This window comes from Heptranchias perlo, chromosome 24, assembly GCF_035084215.1.
Source record: "Heptranchias perlo isolate sHepPer1 chromosome 24, sHepPer1.hap1, whole genome shotgun sequence".
In the NCBI taxonomy this organism is placed as follows: domain Eukaryota; kingdom Metazoa; phylum Chordata; class Chondrichthyes; order Hexanchiformes; family Hexanchidae; genus Heptranchias; species Heptranchias perlo.
In genome coordinates this window covers 47,363,152-47,383,365 of record NC_090348.1, presented here as the reverse complement: position 1 = coordinate 47,383,365, position 20,214 = coordinate 47,363,152, and the positions used below count along the sequence as shown (strand labels likewise).

Genomic DNA, 20,214 nt, shown 5'->3' with positions numbered 1-20,214 from the left:
GATTGAGATTCCTGTACCAGGACCCAACCCCCGCTCTTTGGCTCCAGGCACTCGAACTGTGAGCAGATGTCGGCTAATTACTGTTTACCTAGTACTTCTGTGGAATTTTTGCTTGAACACCACTCAGTGCCACTCAACCTTTATTTTCTCGAGCTAATTACTGTGTTCCAAAAAAAGCCGCAATCTCAATCCACTACAATCAGCCTCACTCACTCAGTTTCACTGTTAAGCCTCATTCCAGAAAAACGAACCCTGTCCAATCAAACCACTCCCAGGGCAGGTACAGCACGGGTTAGATACAGAGTAAATCTCCATCTACACTGTCCCATCAAACACTCCCAGGGCAGGTACAGCACAGGTTAGATACAGAGTAAAGCTCCCTCTACACTGTCCCATCAAACACTCCCAGGGCAGGTACAGCACGGGTTAGATACAGAGTAAAGCTCCCTCTACACTGCCCCATCAAACACTCCCAGGGCAGATACAGCGCAGGTTAGATACATAAGAACATAACAAATAGGAGCAGGAGTAGGCCATATGGCCCCTCGAATCTGCTCCGCCATTCAATCAGATCATGACTGATCTTTGACCTCAACTCCACTTTCCCGCCCGATCCCCATATCCCTTGATTCCCCTAGAGTCCAAAAATCTATCCATCTCAGCCTTGAATATACTCAATGATTCAGCATCCACAGCCCTCTGTGGTAGAGAATTCCAAAGATTCACAACCCTCTGTGTGAAGAAATTCCTCCTCATCTCAGTCTTGAATGGCCGCCCCCTTATCCTGCGACTATTCTAGACTCTAGCGAGGGGAAACAATCTCTCAGCATCTACCCTGTCAAGCCCCCTACTAATCTTACATGTTTCAATGTGATCACCTCTCATTCTTTTAAACTCCAGAGAGAATAGGTCCATTCTACTCAACCTCTCCTCATTGGACAATCCTCCCATCCCAGGAATTAATCTAGTGAACCTTCGTTGTACTGCCTCCAAGGCAAGTATATCCTTAGATAAGGAGACCAAAACTGTACACAGTACTCCAATGGGGTCTCACTAAAGCCCTGTACAACTGTTGTAAGACTTCCTTACTCTTGTACTCCAACCCCCTTGCAATAAAGGCCAACATGCTATTTGCTTTCCTAATTGCCTGCTGACCCTGCATACTAACTTCTTGTATTTCTTGTAGGAGGACACCAGTCTCTCTGAACACCAACATTTAATAGTTTCTCACTATTTAAAAAATATTCTGTTTTTCTATTCTTCCTACCAAAGTGAATAACCTCACATTTCCCCACATTATACTCCATCTGCCATCTTCTTGTCCACAGAGTTAAACTCCATCTACACTGTCCCATCAAACACTCCCAGGGCAGGTACAGCATGGGTTAGATACAGAGTTAAGCTCCCTCTACACTGTCCCACCAAACACTGCCAGGGCAGATATAGCAGGATTAGATGGGTAGGATGATCAGCTGTTCTTAGTTCCTTTGAGCACAGTAGTAGAAAAATCAGACCAGGTTTCTGCTCTTGATTCCTATCCAATAATCCATGCTGGCAGTCCATGGATGCCTGTTGGGTGAGGGTCAGTCCATGCTCTGGTCTTGTGTCCTTTGCAGTTCAACATGCTGCTGACATGTTTACTCAAGGCTCCCATGTGGAGAAGCCATGGAAGGATGCTGGCCTCTCTGGGATTCTCCAGGACAGAGCAGTCCGCTCAATTGGTCACCCTGCTACTGGACTCATAAGAAATAGGAACAGGAGTAGGTCATACGGCCCCTTGAACCTGCTTCGCCATTCAATAAGATTATGGCTGATCTTCTACCTCAAGTCCATTTTCCCGCCTTATCCCCACATCCCTTGATTCTGTAGAGTCCAAAAATCTATCGCTCTCAGTCTTGAATATACTCAACGACTGAGCATCCACAGCGCTCTGGGACAGAGAATGCCAAAGATTCACAACCCTCTGAGTGATGACATTTTTCCTCATCTTGGTCCTAAATGGCTGACCCCTTATCTTAAGACTATGACCCCTAATTCTAGACTCCAGCCAAGGGAAACAGCCTCTCAGCATCTACCCTGTCACCTCAATGAGAGGTGATCTCATTGAATCTTATACGTTTCAATGAGACCACCTCTCATTCTTCCAAACTCCAGAGAATATAGGCCCATTCTACACAATCTCTCCTCCTAGGACAACCCTCTCATCCCAGGAATCAATTTAGTGATCCTTTGTTGCACCCCCTCTAAGGCAAGTATATCCTCCCTTAGGTAAGGAGACCAAAACTGTACACAGTACTCCAGGTGTGGTCTCACCAGAGCCCTATATAAGACCTCCTTACTCTTATATTCCAACCCTCTTGCAATAGAGGCTAACATACTATTTACTTCTTAGTTGCTTGCTGTACCTGCATGTTAACTTTTTGTGATTCGTGTACAAGGACACGCAAATCCCTCTGATTACCAACATTTCTTGGTCTCTCACCTTTTAAAAAAAATTCTACTTTTCTATTCTTCCTACAAAAGTGGAAAATGTCACTTTTCCCCAGATTATACTCCATCTGCCACCTTCTCGCTCATTCACTTAACGTGTCTATATCCCTTTGCAGACTCTTTATGTCCTCCTCACAGCAAAGTCCCATCTAGCTTTGTATTGTCAGCAAACTTGGATACATTACACTCAGTCCCTTCATCTAAGTCTCAATACCCACCTCCTCCACAAGCGGCACACCCTGGCTTCAGTATGTACCATCTACAGGATACACTGCAGCAACTCAGTGAGGTTATTTCAACAGCAACTCCCTCCCCTGCAACCTCTGCCACTGAGTAGGACAAGAGCAGCAATATCATAGGAACACCATCACCTCAAAATTCCCCCTCCAAGTCACTGACTTGGACATACAGTGTATCTCCATTCTTTCATCGTCACTAGGTCAATATCCTCAAATTCCCTACCTAACCACCTTTTGGGAGTACCATCACCACAAGGACTGCAGCAGTTCAACGAGAAGGCCCATCACCACCTTCTCAGGACAATTAGGGATGGGCAATAAATGAGAGCCTTGCCAGTGTCACCCACATATCAAGAACCACAAAAAAAACCTATTCCAGCATGAGTCAGGGCCTTCAGGAGAAGAGAGGAGAAAACCAGGGAGAAGAAGAGGTTATTGTTGATTGGGTTAACTCTCGGCCTGTGTCCTCAGATCGCAGGAACTGATGACAGTGATCATTCCCCCTTGGATCATAACGAGTAATTTTCATATCGAAAATATGTAGTCTATCACTTCCCCCTCCCTCATTAAAACATGATTATCGCTGGGAGTGTTGGGTAAACTTTAATTTGCTCCTAATTATTATTGTCTGAGATGAGTTTTGATTAGACAGGGGCCTCAAGTTTTAACAAAACAAATTAGTTTCTGGATCTGAATGGCTTGTAGCTCTTCAAGCGGAGAATTATTCTCCGGGGTCTAATTGTGGAAAAGGATGTTCCGTGTATTTCACACACAAACATGAAAATTGTTTGGAATTGAATATTCATTTACATCCAACATGATCATCCGTATTTCATTGATCAAGTGTCCAGGCCAATATTTATCCTTCAACCAACATCAATAAAAAACAGATTATCAGATCTTCATATCTTTGCTATTTGTGGAACCTTGCTGTGTGAAATTGGCTGCCTCGTTTCCTCCATTACAACAGTGACTACACTTCAAAAGTGCTTCATTGGCTATAAAGCGTTTTGGGATGTCCTGATGTCATGAAAGGTGCTATATAAATGTAAATTATTTCAATCCCAGTAGCCACTACCCAATTACTCAGTATCTGCTTCTCCATTATACACGTACCCAGATCAGATATTAAACTGAGACCCCGTCTGCCCTCAGATGGACGTGCAAGATCCCATGACACTATGCCAAGAAGAGTAGCAGAGTTATTACCCTGTGAGTGTTTGATGGGACAGTGTAGAGGGAGCTTTACTCTGTATCTCAGCCATGCTGCACCTGCCCTGGGAGTGTTTGATGGGACAGTTTAGAGGTGCTTCACCTTGTATCTAACCCTTGCTGTACTTGCCCTGGGAGTGTTTGATGGGACAGTGTAGAGGGAGTTTTACTCTGTATCTAACCCGTGCTGTTCCTGCCCTGGGAGTGTTTGATGGGACAGTGTAAAGGGAGCTTTACTCTGTATCTAACCCGTGCTGTACCTGTCTTGGGAGTGTTTGATGGGACAGTGTAGGGGAGCTTTACTCTATATCTAAAGCATGCTGTACCCAACCTGGGAGTGTTTGATGGGACAGTGTAGGGGAGCTTTACTCTATATCTAAAGCATGCTGTACCCAACCTGGGAGTGTTTGATGGGTAACCACGCACTGCAACAGTGGGGCAAACACCAAAGTATCAGTGAGCGGATGGGCAAAAATAGAAACAAATTGAAATTCAGCTCAGTGGAGGGTACTATTTAAAGCTATTTAAAGCTTGTTTCTCATTCAAGTGAGAGATATTATTGTTGGGGTATAGAGTATGGTATGTAGTGTCAGCACCACACATACAGAGGCACATGATGTGGAGATGCCGGTGATGGACTGGGGTTGACAATTGTAAACAATTTTACAACACCAAGTTATAGTCCAACGATTTTTATTTGAAATCTACAAGCTTTCGGAGGCTTCCTCCTTCCTCAGGTAAATGTGAGGCACAGACATAGAAACACAGACGTAGGCACCCCACCTAGACATAGGGCACGATTTTACCATTGAAAAACAGGTGAGGTAGGGGCGGGGGCGGCATTCAAAATCACAACCATTTCAGACCCGCCCCCAATCTGCCTCCAACCCGCCCACTTCCGGTTTTCATTAGGGCGGGACGAGAGGCCAGCGAAACAACCTGCTCCGAGGAGGCGGGTTGGTGATTAAAACCTTTCAAGGAGGCTGCGGGCCTCCATTTTTGTAGTTTCCAATTTCAACCCCTTCATGCCACATGAAAGGTGACGAGAAGGCCCGAAACTAACAGGTTTGTGCCTTTCTGGCACAGGTTGTGGGCCCGGAGGGGCAGGAGTGCTTCCCCAGGCCCAACAAGCCTATCTGCACCGTACCCCCCCAAACGATCGCGGACACCCCCCTCCCCCGACCACCGATGCCCCCCCCAACGATCTTGGACCCCCGTGATGACCCCCCGATCCCGAAACCGCCCCCCCCCCCCCCGTTAACTGACTCCCTCCCCCTCCCCCCATGACTGACTTCACCCACTGTGCCCCCGTGCCAACCCATGCTCCATGCCTACCCATGCCCCCCGTGCCCACCCATGCCCCCTCCCACCCCCCACAATCTATACAATCAAAGACTTACCTGAACACGTACCTTTCCACGTCCTCTCCCAGGCTGGTCTCCCGTCCGACTTAGACCAGCCTGTCAATCAGACCAAAAAATAAATAAAAGCCGTCCTTACGTCAAAATCGTAAGGATGTCCGGGAAACCCATACTTCCGTGTTTCCCATCCACAATTTGACCCCCGACCCCCTTCCTGGCTCAGGATCAAAATCATGCCCATAGATACAGAGACACACACGCTCATAGACACAGATGCACAAAACACACAGTCAAAGACACACACATATATACACACAGTGACCCAGGCAAGCACAGAAAGTGCAGTAGTCTGTAGTATTATAGTGTAATCATAGAATGATACAGCACAGAAGTATGTCATTTGGCCCATTGTGCCTGTGTAGGCTCTTTGAAAGAGCTATCCAATTAGTCCCACTCCTCCGCTTTGTCCCCATAGTCCTGCAAATTTCTCCTTTTCAAGTAATTATCCAATTCCTTTTTGAAAGTCATTATTAAATCTGCTTCCACCACCCTTTCAGGCAGTGCATTCCAGATCATTACAACTCACTGTGTAAAATCATTGTCCTCAGATAGTGCAGGCAGAGAGGGACTGGGTGATCGCCAGACAGACAAGGAGGACCAGGCAGGTAGTGCAGGAGTCCCCTGAGTGCATCTCACTCTCTAACCAGTATTCAGTTCTGAATAGTAGCGAGGGAGAGGGTACCTCTATGGAGTGCAGCCAGAGCCAAGTCCACAGCACCATGGATGGCTCAGCTGTACAGGGGAGCAATAGTGATAGGGGAATCTATAGTTAGGGGAGCAGACAGGCATTTCTGTGGACGTAGACATGATTCCAGGATGGTATGTTGCCTCCCTCGTGCCAGGGTCAAGGATGTCACTGAGCGGCTGCAGAACATTCTGGGGGGGAGGGTGAACATCAAGTGGTCGTGGTCCATATCGGTACCAACGACATAGGTAGGAAGAGGGATGAGGTCCTGCAGGCAGAGTTTAAGGAGTTAGGAAAGAGATTAAGAAGTAGGACCTCAAAGGTAGTAATCTCCGGATTACCCCCGGCGCCTTGCGGTAGGAGTATAGAAATAGGAGGATAGAGCAGATGAATGTGTGGCTGGAGAGATGGTGCAGGAGGGAGGGCTTTGGATTTCTGGGGCATTGGGACCAGTTCTGGGGAAGGTGAGACCAGACGGGTTGCACCTCAATGGAGCTGGGACCAATGTCCTTGCAAGGAGATCCTCTAGTGCTGTGGTGGGGGGGGTTAAACTAATTTGGCAGGGGGATGGGCACCAGGATGTAGCATTGGAAAGGAGAAACAAGGGCACAAAGGATCGGGGGAGAAAGATAGCACTAGAGCGAGTAATAGTACAGTAATAGGTGGGATAAAATAGAAGGCCCCTCTTATTTCCTTTTTCAGCTCTCCTCTGCACTTTCTGTTTTCTGCTTGATTCTCGACTATATAATGAACCTAACATTTACTATAAGCCTCTGTAATCTGAGATCATAAGGAGCATGCATTTCAGTAATGTTGTGCCAGCAACACATTTTCTGATCTTGCTTTGCCAAACACTACCCTATGATGATCAGTATTCGGCCTGTAGCCCTGATGCAGTTGAGAGCTGCCCTGCTGTTGGCAAAGCCACCACGAGAGGTCCTCAGTTAGATGCGTTACACCGCCCTCTCCTGGCAGAAGGTGATAGCTCTTGGTCTCTCCCCACATTGTGCAGCTTTTGGGCATAGAGTTTCCGCTTTGGACACAATCAAGAAATTGCGCCCAAAATGTGCTTGAAATTGCACTGGTTAGGTTATGCTTCAAGTTTCCCCTAAAATGCATTTGCATAATCACAAAAGTAAAATATTCCATGACCCAGTGTAATCGGGCAGAGTAATAGAACGTAATTTTTTTTCTTTCCATTAAAAAATATTCCTTGATGTATTTAAGAGTGCTAACCTAGTGAACTTTTATTAATGCAGGTGAAAATGGGCTTATCACCAAAAATAAACAATTTTAATAACAGTGTCCAGTACTCCACCTGTGAATAACCTGTTAAAATCACTGAAAATGACAAAGAAACTATACTGAACCATATAATAGTTTCATTGGTGTACACTAGTCAGTTTCTTAGTAAATTAAATATTTTCTGATTTGAAGAAACTTTTAAAACACGCCCACTAGTGCCTGTGCATTGAAGAAAATGAGCGCAATTTGAAGAGCTTCCCGAACCAGCAGAATCGTCAAAATCTCGCATTTTCAAGCTGGTCGCTTAGCCAGTTTTGTGGGCAGGTCCTGATCCGGGTGAATTGAATTTTGAACCAGCGTAAAACATGAGTGTAAGTGGTTTCGGGCCTAACTCACCTACGTTTTAAATTCCCCAATCTTTTGCGCTGGTTCGGCCGATTTCGCCCAGATTGTGCTGGAATCTGGGCACAAAACTAGCAGAAACAAGTGGAAACCTCCCCCCTATATTTCTCTAAATATATATAGATAGATAATTTTCACTTTTATGCACCATGTCAGAATGTTTTACACATTGAATCACTTTGAAGTGCAGTGACTGTTATTTTGTAGGTAAACACAGCAGCCAATCTGCACTCAGTGACATCGCACAAACAGTGATGAGTTGTATAACCAGATAATCTGTTTTTTGATGGTGTTGGTTGAGGGAGGAATATTGGCCCAAGATACCGGAAAAACTCCCTGCTCTTCTTCCAATAGTGGCCGTGGGATCTTTAGCATCCACCTAAGAGGGCAGATGGGGCTTCGGTTTAATGTCTCACCTGAAGGACGGCACCTCCGACAGTGCATTACAGCACCAGGAGTGTTGGCCTGGGTTATTTGTTCTGGAGTGGGACTTCAACCCATAACTGTCCAACTCAGAGGTAAGAGTGCAACCACAGAGCTGATGCGAGCTGGGCCCCTAAATTGCAAGTGCTAAACCTTTTTTAAGCACCTCCCCTGTAATGAGTATCACTGAGTATTTTAAGTATTATAATCCACAGATGTAACTAAAATATAATTGAGTGATTATCCCATGAGTTAGAGCACTGGGTTATGAGTGAAAGAGGTGACCTTACAGAGGTACATGGGATAGTAAATGGTGTGGAAATGGAACACTATATCAAATTCAACCTGGCTAGTAGGACAAGGGGGGATGGTAAATTTAGGACTGATGTCAGAACATTCTTCTTCACTCAAAGAGTGATCAATATTTGAAGTGGACTTTGAACAGGACGGTGGGGGGTAAAAGGTCTGGAGGCCTTTACTGGATGTCTGAGCTGGGATGGGGTGAATGGGCTTTCTCGTCCACAATCTTGAGCAGGCTCACTTCACCAAAACGAAGAGAAAAGAAACCTCAACTCCAATCCCCACCGTACAAACGCCGACTGATCACTGCCTTAATGTCACTTCCAGTATTCTGTGTATATCATCCCTGTGTGATACACTGTAATTAGAGAGATATACTGCCCTCGTGTGATAGGGTTCCATTCCTGTCTATCCAGTTGTAACCAGAGAATCACCTGCAATGGCTTCTCTTCTCGCTCCCGCACCGTTACCTCTGGAGTCCCCCAAGGATCTATCCTCGGCCCCCTCTTATTTCTCATCTACACGTTGCCCCTCAGCGACATCATCTGAAAACATGCGTCAGGTTCCACATGTACGCTGATGACACCCAGCTCTACCTCACAGCCACCTCCCTCAACCTCTCCACTGTCTCTAATTTGTCAGACTGCTTGTCCGACATCCAGTATTGGATGAGCAGAAATTTCCTCCAATTAAATATTGGGAAGCCTGAAGCCATTATCTTCGGTCCCCACCACAAACTCCATTCCCTCGCCATCTACTCCCCTTAAACAGGGGCAGGAATGGCAGCTCAACGTTCCTGGTTACAGGGTTTTCAGACGAGATAGAGAGGGGGATAAAAAAGGAGGGAGGTTGGCAATATTGGTTAAAGAAACAATTGCAGCTGTGAGGAGGGATGATATGTTAGAAGGATCATCAATTGAGGCCATATGGGTTGAGCTAAAGATCAAAAAAGGTGCTTGGAGTGTATTATAGACCCCCAAACAGCCAGAGGGAGATAGAAGAGCAAATATGTAGGCAAATTTCTGAGAAATGCAAAAACAATAGGGCAGTAATAGTAGGGGATCTCTTCTACCCAAAAATTAATTGGGATACTATCAGTGTAAAAGATATAGAGGGCACAGATTTCTTAAATTGCATTCAGGCGAACTTTTTTAGCCAGTACATAGCAAGCCCAACAAGAGAGGGGGCAGTTCTGGATTTAGTTTTAGGGAATGATGCTGGGCAGATGGAAGGAGTATCAGTGGGAGAGCATTTTGGTGGTAGTGGTGGTAGTGATCATAATTTGGTTAGATTTAGCATGGAAAAGGACAAAGATAGAACAGGAGTAAAAGTTCTAAATTGGGGAAAGACCAATTTTATTAAACTGATAAGTGATTTAGCAAAAGTGGACTGGAAACAGCTACTTGAAGGTAAATCAGTGTCAGAGCAGTGGGAGATATTCAAGGGGGAGATTCAAGGGATTCAGAGTAAAAATGTTCCCAAAAAGAAAAAGGGTGGGATTCCCAAATCTAGAGCCCCCTGGATGACAAGGGGCATACAGGGTAAGATGAAGCAAAAAGGGAAGGTTATGTCAGACACTGAGAGCTCAATACTGCAGAAAGCCTAGAGGGGTATAGAACGTGCAGGGGTGAAATTAAAAAGGAAATTAGGAAAGCAAAGAGAGAGCATGAAAAAGTACTGGCAAGTAAAATTAAGGAAAACCCCAAAATGTTTTATAAATACATAAAGAGCAAGAGGATAACTATGGAAAGAGTAGGGCCTATTAGAGACCAAAACGGTAACCTATGTGTGGAGGCGGAAGATGTGGGTATGGTTCTTAATGAATACTTTGCATCTGTCTTCACAAAAGAGGGGGACGGTGCAGAGATTGTAGTTAAGGAGGAGGAGTGTGAAATATTGGATGGAATAAACATAGTGAGAGAGGAGTATTAAGGGTTTAGCACCTTTGAAAGGAGATAAATTGCCAGGCCCAGATAAAATGTATCCCAGACTACTAAGAGAAGCAAGGGAGGAAATAGCGGAGGCTCTGACCATCATTTTCCAATCTTCCCTGGATACAGGCATGGTGCCGGAGGATTAGAGGACCGTTGTTTAAAAATGGAGAAAAGGATAGACCTAATAATTACAGGCCAGTCAGTCTAACCTTGGTGGTGGGCAAATTATTGGAATCAATTCTGAGGGACAGTATAAACCGTCATTTAGAAAGCCACAGATTAATCAAGGACAGTCAGCATGGATTTGTTACGGGCTGGTTGTACCTGATTAACTTGATTGAATTTTTTGAGGATGTAACAAGGAGGATCGATGAGGGTAGTGTGTTTGATGTAGTCTACATGGAAGTTAGCAAGGCTTTTGACAAGGTCCAACATGGCAGACTGATCAATAAAGTAAAAGCCCATGGGATCCAAGGGAAATTGGCAAATTGGATCCGAAATTGGCTCAGTGGCAGGAATCAAAGGATGATGGTCGATAGGTGTTTTTGTGACCGGAAGGCTGTTTCCAGTGGGGTGCCGCAAGGCTCAGTACTAGGTCCCTTGCTTTTTGATGATTTAGACTTAAATGTAGGGGGCATGATTGAGAAGTTTGCAGATGATGCAAAAATTGGCCATGTGGTTGACAGTGAGGAGGTAGACTGTAGGAAGATATCAATGGACTAGTCAGGTGGGCAGAAATATGTCAAATGGAATTCAATCCAGAGAAGTGTAAGGTTATGCATTTGGGGAGATCAAACAAGGCAAGGTAATACACAATAAATGGGAGGATATTGAGAGGTGTAGAGGAAGAGAGGGACCTTGGAGTGCATGTCCACAGATTCCTGAAGGTAGCAGGACAGGTAGATAAGGTGGTTAAGAAGGCATACTTGATACTTTCCTTTATTAGCCAAGGCATAGAATATAAGAGCAGGGAGGTTATGCCAGAACTTTATAAAACACTAGTTAGGCCTCTGCTTGAGTACTGCGTACAGTTCTGATCACCACATTACAGGAAAGATGTGATTGCATTCGAGAGGGTACAAGAGGAGATTTACGAGGATGTTGCCAGGACTGGAGAATTTTAGCAATGAGGAAAGATTGGATAGGCTGGGGTTGTTTTCTTTGGAACAGAGGAAGCTGAGGGGAGATTTAATTGAGGTGTATGAAATTATGAGGGGCCTAGATAGAGTGGATAGGAAGGACCTATTTCTCTTAGCAGAGAGGTCAATAACCAGGGGACATAGATTTAAAGTAATTGGTAGAAGGATTAGAGGGGAGCTGAGGAAAATTTTTTTCAATCAGAGGGTGGTGGGTGTCTGGAACTCACTGCCTGAAAGGGTGGTAGAGGCAGAAGTACTTGGATATGCACTTGAAGTGCCAAAACCTACAAGGCTATGGACCAAGTGCTGGAAAGTCAGATTAGGTTGGGTAGCTATTTTTTGACCAGCACAGACAGTATGGGCTGAATGGCCACATTCTGTGCCTTAAATTTTTCTATGTTTCTATCCCTCTCCCTGGCCACTGTCTGAGGCTGAATCAGACTGTTTGCAACTTTGGCCCTATTTGACCCTGAGCTGAGCTTCCGACCCCATATCCTCTCCATCAGCAAGACCATCTACTTTCACCTCCATAACATCGCCCGTCTCCGCCCCTACCTCAGCTGATCTGCTGCTGAAACCCTCATCCATGCTTTTGTTACCTCTAGACTCGACTAGTCCAATGCTCACCTGGCCGGCTTCCCACCATGCACCCTCCGTAAACTTGGGCTCATCCAAAACTCTACTGCCCATATCCTAACTTGTTCACCCATTACCCCTGTGCTCACTGACCTACATTGGCTCCCAGTCCGGCAACGCCTCGATTTTAAAACTCTCATCCTTGTTTTCAAATCCCTCCATGGCTTCGTCCCTCCCTATCTATGTAACCTCCTGCAACTCCCTGAGATCTCTGTGCTCCTCCAATTCTGGCCTCTTGTGCATACCCGATTTTCTTCGCTCCACCGGTCAGTACCTTCAGCTGCCTAGGCTGTAAGCTCTAGAATTATCTCCCTAAACCTCTCCGCCCCTCTACCTCGCTCTCCTCCTTTAAGATGCTCCTTAAAACCTACCTCTTTGATCAAGCTTTTGGTCACCTATCCTAATATCTCCATATGTGGCTTGGGGTCAAATTTTGTGAGATAACCGCTCCTTTGAGGCACCTTGGGACGTTTTACTACGTTAATGGTGCTTTATCAATTGCACGTTGTTGTTGTTGTTGTTGTTGTTGTTGTGCTGTGTGATTACAGAGATATACTGCCCTCATGATATACATTGTAATTACAGAGATATACTGCCCTCATGTGATATACACCATGATTGCAGAGATATACTGCCCTCATGATATACATTGAAATTACAGAGATATACTGCCCTCATGTGATATATACTGTGATTACAGAGATATACTGCCCTCGTGATATACATTGTAATTACAGAGATGTACTGCCCTCATGTGATATATATCTTGTGATATACACTATATATACAGAGAAATACTGCCCCTGTGCGATATACACCGTAATTACATAGATCTACTGCCCTTATGTGATAGCCACTGTAATTAGAGATATGCTGCCCTCATGTGATATACCTTGTAATTATAGAGATATACTGCCCTAGTAGAATATTCACTATAATTACAGAGATATACTGCCCTCGTGTGATATACACTGTATTTACAGATATATACTGCCTTTGTGTGATATACACTGTAATTACAGAGATATACTGCCCTCATGCGATATACACTGTATTTACAGAGATATACGGCCCTCGTGTGATATACACTGTAATTACTAACATAGACTGCCCCCTTGTGATACACACTGTAATTACAGAGATATACTGCCCCATTGTGATATACACTGTATTTATAGAAATATGCTGCCCTTATGTGATATTCACAGTAAATACAGGAATATACTGCCCTTGTATGATATACATTGTAATTACAGAGATATACTGCCCCCATGCGATATACACTGTATTTACCGAGATATACTGCCCCGTGTGATATACACTGCAATTACAGAGATAAACCACACCCCATGTGGTACACTGTAATTACAGAGATATACTGCCCTCGTGTGATATATACTGTAATCACAGAGATATACTGCCCTTGTGCGATATGCTCTGTAATTACAGAGATATATTGCCCTTGTGTGATATACACTGCAATTACAGAGGTAAACCACACCCCATGTGATACACTGTAATTACAGAGATATACTGCCCTCGTGTGATATACACTGTAATCACTGAGATATACTGCCCTTGTGCGATATGCGCTGTAACTACAGAGATATATTGCCCTCGTGTGGTATGCACTGTAATCACAGAGATATATTGTCCTCGTGTGATATGCTCTGTAATTACAGAGATATACTGCCCTCGTGCGATATATACTGTAATCACAGAGATATATTGCCCTCGTGTGATAGACACTGTAATCACAGAGATATACTGCTCTTGTGCGATATGCACTGTAACTACAGAGATATATTGCCCTCGTGTGGTATACACTGTAATCACAGAGATATACTGCCCTTGTGCGATATGCGCTGCAATTACAGAGATATGCTGTCCTCGTGTGATATACACTGTAATCACAGAGATATATTGCCCTCGTGTGATATGCTCTGTAATTACAGAGATAAACTGCCCTCGTGCGATATACACTGTAATTACAGAGATATATTGCCCTCGTGTGATATACACTGTAATTACAGAGTTATACTGCCCCCCACCCCCCGTGTGATATCACTGAATGGTTACATAACAGAAGGAGGCCATTCGGCCCATCGAGCCCATACCAGCTCTTTGTAAGAGCAATCCAGTTAGTCCCATCACTCTGCTCTTTCCCTGTAGCCCTGCAAATTTTTTCCCTTCAAGTAGTTATCCAATTCCTTGTTGAAAGCCACAATTAAATCTGCTTCCACCACCCTTTCAGGCAGTGCATTCCAGATCGTAAGTACTCACTGCATAAAAAAGTTTTCCCTCATGTCGCCTTTGGTTCTTTTGCCAATCACCTTAAATCTGAGACCTCTGGTTCTAGACCGTTCCGCCAATGAGAGCAGTTTCTCTTTTTTTTACTATATCTAAACTTTTTATCTAAATATACGCTGCAATTACAGACATAAACTGCCTCCATGTTATATACACTGAAATTAAATAGATATGCTGCCCTCGTGTGATATACACTGTAATTACAGAGATATACTGACCTTGTGTGATATACACTGTAATTACAGCGATACACTGTCCTCGTGTGATATACACTGTAATTACAGAGATATGCTGACCTTGTGTGATATACACTGTAATTACAGCGATACACTGTCCTCGTGTGATATACACTGTAATTACAGAGATATGCTGACCTTGTGTGATATACACTGTAATTACAGCGATACACTGTCCTCGTGTGATATACACTGTAATTACAGAGATATACTGACCTTGTGTGATATACACTGTAATTACAGCGATACACTGTCCTCGTGTGATATACACTGTAATTACAGTGATATACTGACCTCGTGATATACACTGTAATTACAGCAATATACTTACCTCGTGATATACACTGTAATTACAGCTATAAACCACACCCTGTATGATACACTGTAATTGCAGACATATACTGCCCTCGTGAAAAAAATTGAAATTTTCTAACAGTGTTACGTGCACTCTTAACAATTTAACAGCAACAACACAATGAGCAGCAGTGGTTAGTGCTCTCGTGGACATGCTAAGATCATAAATTGGAAGGGGAGCACGCTTCACTCAGACTAGGTATAAATGGAGTGAAGGCAATAATACACAGAACAAGGACTGGGCTAAGACATGGTGCCAAGTTTACACAAATGCCTTGTGGGTTAATGCATTACATTGATGGCACTGAGCCACAAGGACCAGGAGCGTTTCTTGCCTTGATCCTGTGACCCGCGCTACAAGTTGTGCGTGTGTGGCTATTGGTGAGGATAGTTTCAGGCCTGGGCTTGATGCCCACCTTGGTCAAATAACTTGTGACACTCACTGTTGTAAGCTCACAAACAAAGAATGGCCACTTGGGCAAGGAAATTCTGGAATCCTGCCTCAGAAGCCACAAGAGAGAGGGGTGTTGGGTGGTGGGGGGGGGATGCGAAGGAGGTGCCATTTTTGAGTGTTTTGGAGTCCTGTTCAACTCAGAGCGAGACAGTGAGCATTAACATACTTGTACATTTCAGTGCCTTTCAGAGAGACCCCGAGCTATACCAACAGGAGACGAGCTGGAGGCAGTGCTCTCTCATCCCCATGCACGCTACTGCGATCGACCAGTGACAACAATATTAACAATCTCCCGGGCCGCACCTCTCACTCGCCAGTTCCATCCCTCAGGAGCCTACCACCGCAGCTACTGGCGCACATGCAGGAGGGTGCCGAGGGGAATCAGCAGAGCGCAGCAAGCTCGCGGAGCTCGCACAGCCGGTCGCCCTCGCTGCAGTGCGTCCAAGAGGAGATTGAGGCCAACACTCCCATCCTCAGGAGGCAGACTAAAGCCAGGCTCAGGTAAGATGGTTCAAACTGCTTCTGTCCTCGAGGGGGGCAAAAAAAATCCCGTGTCATCAGAAAATGGTGTTGAAAATGGAGTTTACCTAAAAAAAATAATTGGACTGGTATCAAGCCCAATGGCACTAATTGGACAATTGTATGCCAAAGAGCAATCAAGACATCCTGTTGGTACAGAATTGGTACATCGGAACACTACACCAAGTTAAACCATGATCGTAGGACAAGGGGGCAGGGGGTCATACTCGTAAAAGGCCCAATTAGAACTGATGGTGCACAGAGAGAGTGATTAACACCTGGAATGGACCCTCATAGCATTTCAGAGATAGTTTATGCTGCGATGGATGAGCGGGAATGGGCCAAATGGCCTTTCTCATCCACATAGAATCTTACAGAACAGAAAGAGGCCATTCGCCCTTCCTTCCTTCCTCCCTCCCTCTTTCCCTCCCTCTCTCCCTCCTTCTCTCCTTCCGTAAACGGGCTCGAGGTGCCATATTTTTTTTTATTCGTTCATGGGATGTGGCTGTCGCTGGCAAGGCCGGCATTTTTTGCCCATCCCTAATTACCCTTGAGAAGGTGGTGGTGAGCCGCCTTCTTGAACCGCTGCAGTCCCTGTGGTGACGGTTCTCCCACATTGCTGTTAGGGAGGGAGTTCCAGGATTTTGACCCAGCTCCTGTTATGGCCTACTCCTGTTCCTATTTCTTATGTTCTTATCTTATGGGAATTAAGGGATATGGGGATTGGGCGAGAAAGTGGAGTTGAGGTCAAAGATCAGGCGTGATCTGATTGAATGGCGGAGCAGGCTCGAGGGGCCGTATGGCCTACTCCTGCACCTATTTCTTATGTTCTTATGTTCTCTCTCCCTGTCCAAATCGCCCTCTGATTATTCAGTCCCATTCATTGTGTACTTGTGACCCACGTTCATTGGCCTATGTGCAGTACATTAGATTTCAAAGTATTAAACTCAATTTGCCATTTTCTGCCCAGTTGCGTAACTGATCCAAATTCCTTTGCAATTTTTTAACAACATCCCCAGTATGGAAGAATCATTTTCAACTATCAGGTTCTTGGGTAAAGGTAATAACAGTAAATTAGGGAGAAGAGAATATAAATTTAAAATGGAAAGATACATGTTGCAGCTTAAATTTCTGTATCGGAAATGGTCTTTTAAACCTTTCTCAAGGCCTTTAAAGACTAGCTCACTTGCCCAACAATCATTGACGCCCCTTACTCAATATCAGTAATCATAGAGTTATTCAACCAAGTGCAGCGTTTGTTAGTCTCATTCCTTCATCAGTTCCCTCCCCGTGTAGTCCGTGTGCCACAGTATCCTCTTCCCAATAAACCTCCGCAGTGGGCCAAAGCTCGAGCTGCTTGTCCTGGGGCGACCAGCTGTCTGGATAATTTTCTAACAGCCTGGAGAGGGTGTGCATTCGAGGGAGCAAGGGGAACTTGGCATGCTTACGATAGCAGCTTGTACCTTTGTGGTAGCTCTCCTGTCAGAGGACAGGTCGAGACAGATTGTTTGAGAAGATTAGCTGCTTGAGGCCCACGGCACTTACACTTGCGAGGAAATGGGATTTAAAGCTTTGTACCTGGTTAACGGTCCCAAGACTGTAAGAAGTAAGAGAATGGAGGTGCAAGAACGACACACCATTCTCCCCTCCTCCAATTCCTGTCCTCACATGAAGCCCCTGCTTGTTGCTGGGGTAGGATTCAGTGCAATTAGTTCTATAGCATCTCCCTCATCCAGCCATGCTTCATGTGAGTGCCTATCCAGCAGGATATTCAGCCACGAAGGGCCTCACACCTGACCCCAATCCTGTTTTCACCCCACATTCACGGAGAGTTTCTGGCAGGGGCCACTGGACAGCAAACATCAGCAGAAGCTTTGGCCAATTTCTTCCCCGGCTTCGCCCAGTGCTACTGGGGCCGTTTGTTGCGTTGACAAAAAGCAAGTTAAAAACAATTAAATTGCTAACCGGTAATGACTTTGTAGCCATGAGTCTGTGCTGTTCAACCTGGCAGCTGGATGTAATAATTTGTTCTTACCTGTGGCCTTGTGGAATTGACAGGCTACTGTGTCTACTCTGTGACTCTGACTCTATCTCCTCTCCATTTCACTCTCTCTGTCTCTTTTTCTCTCTGTCTCTTTCCTCTCTCTTTTTTTCTCTCACTGTTATGGATAGAGTCAGTGCTGGGACAGTCAGTCCTGTTACACACACAGTCGGTGCTGGGACAGTCAGTCCTGTTACACACACAGTCCGTGCCGGGACAGTCAGTCCTGTTACATACTCATCTACCCACCTTCTCCCAATATCCCCAACCTCACCCACCCACCTTCGCAGCATATCCCTCAACCTCCCTTATCCACCTCACCATATCCCTTAACCCCACCTACCATTAAATACAAGAAGACGTTAATAAACTTGCAGAATAGGCATGTAAATGGTAAATGAATTTCAATATAGGTAAGTGTGAGGTGGTGCATTTTGGCAGGAGGAATAAGGGGGCCACATTCTCCTTGGAAAATAAGAGTCTAAATGGGGTAGAGGAGCAAAGGGATCTAGGCATACACATTCACAAATCATAAAAGTAGCAACGCAAGACCATAAAAAATGCAAACAGCGCACTGGGCTTCATTTCTAGAGGGATAAATTGAAAAGCAGGGAAGTTATGTTAAACTTATAGAACCTTGGTTAGACCATACTTAGAGTAGCGTGTACAGTTCTGGTCTCCATATTACAAAAAAGATATAGAGGCAATAGAGAAGGTGCAAAAATGATTTACAAGGATGGCATAGGTTATAACTATCAGGCTGAACAAGCTGGGGCTTTTTTCTCTAGAAAAGAGAAGACTGAGGGATGACCTAATAGAGGTCTTTAAAACTATGAAGGGGTTTGATAGGGTAGACGTAGTGAAGATGTTCCCACTTGTGGGGGAGTCCAAAACTAGGGAGCATAAATGTAAGATAATCACTAATTAATCCAATAGGGAATTCAGGAAAAACTTCTTTACTCAGAGAGTGGTGAGAATGTGGAACTCGCTACCACGTGGAATAGTTGAGGCGAATGGCATAGATGCCTTTAAGGGGAAGCTAGATAAGTACATGAGTGAGATAGGAATAGAAGGATATGCAGATAGGGTTAGATGAAGTAGGGAGGAGGCTTGTGTGGAGCATTAACACCAGCATGGACTAGTTGGGCCGAATGGCCTGTTTCTGTGCTGTAAATTCTACATTCTCGCCATATCCCACAACCCCACCTATCCACCTTCTCACTATTTCCCTCAGCTCCTCACCCACCTTCTCATCATATTCCCCAATCCCAACTTCTTACTATATCACTCAACCCCACCTTCCCACCTTTTCCTCATATTCCTCAACCCCATCTCCCCACCTTCTCCACACATGCCTCAACTCCACCTACCTACCTTCTCACCCTATCCCTCAACTGCACCTACCCACCATATCCCTCAATTCCACCTACCCACCTTCTCACCATATCCCTCAACCACACCTTCCCATCTTCTCATCATAACCCTCAATCCCTCCTACCCATCCTCTCACCATATCCATTAATCCCTCGTCCTGAAACATATTCAACTGCCCCTTGACTCATTTACAATGTCTGCTTCAATAACCTTCTCTGGGAACTTATTCCCCAAAATTCCCCTTTGGGTGCAGAAGTTCCCCAGACTTCCATTTTCACAATATCGGTCTGGGTGTAGAAGGTCCTTCAACCCATTTGATTTCATCCGTCCCGAATATCAATTTCTATAGCGCCTTTCACAACCTCAAGTACCAAAGAGCTTTACAGCCAATGAAGTACTTTTAAAATGCAGTCACTGTTGTAATGTAGGAAATATGGTAGCCAATTTGCGTGCAGTAAGTTCCCACAAACAGCAGTGAGATAAATGACCAGATCATCTGTTTTAGTTGGTTGGAGGATAAATGTTGGCCAGGACACCGGAGTGAATTCCCCTGCTCTTCTTTGAATACTGCTGTGGGATCTTTTGCGTCCATTCAAGAGGGGAGATGGGGGCCTTGGTTTGCACTGGAATGTCAGCTTGGTTTGTGGGCTCAAATCGTACAGTAGAGCTTTAGCCCACAACCTTCTGACTCAGAGGTGAGAGTGTTACCATTGAGCCAAGGCTAATACCCAAAATACTTCTGTCCTAAACTTGCCCTTCAAGACCCTGCCCTGTACCCTCTTGTCATACTGCACTGGGAT

The 20,214-nt window shown here is 45.0% G+C and overlaps 1 protein-coding gene across 7 annotated transcripts in view; it reads left to right on the top strand.

The window, feature by feature from the left end:
- shank3a (SH3 and multiple ankyrin repeat domains 3a) overlaps positions 1–20,214 on the top strand; it is a 777,353-nt gene that overhangs the window by 400,695 nt on the left and 356,444 nt on the right. For all 7 annotated transcript variants that reach the window (XR_010967116.1, XM_068005245.1, XM_068005243.1 and 4 more), the window contains one exon: positions 15,660–15,981. Coding sequence is in view for 6 of the 7 variants with exons in the window: in XM_068005245.1 (XP_067861346.1) it covers positions 15,660–15,981 (322 nt within the window). In the remaining variant the exon portion in view is untranslated. The remainder of the gene's footprint in view (positions 1–15,659; positions 15,982–20,214) is intronic.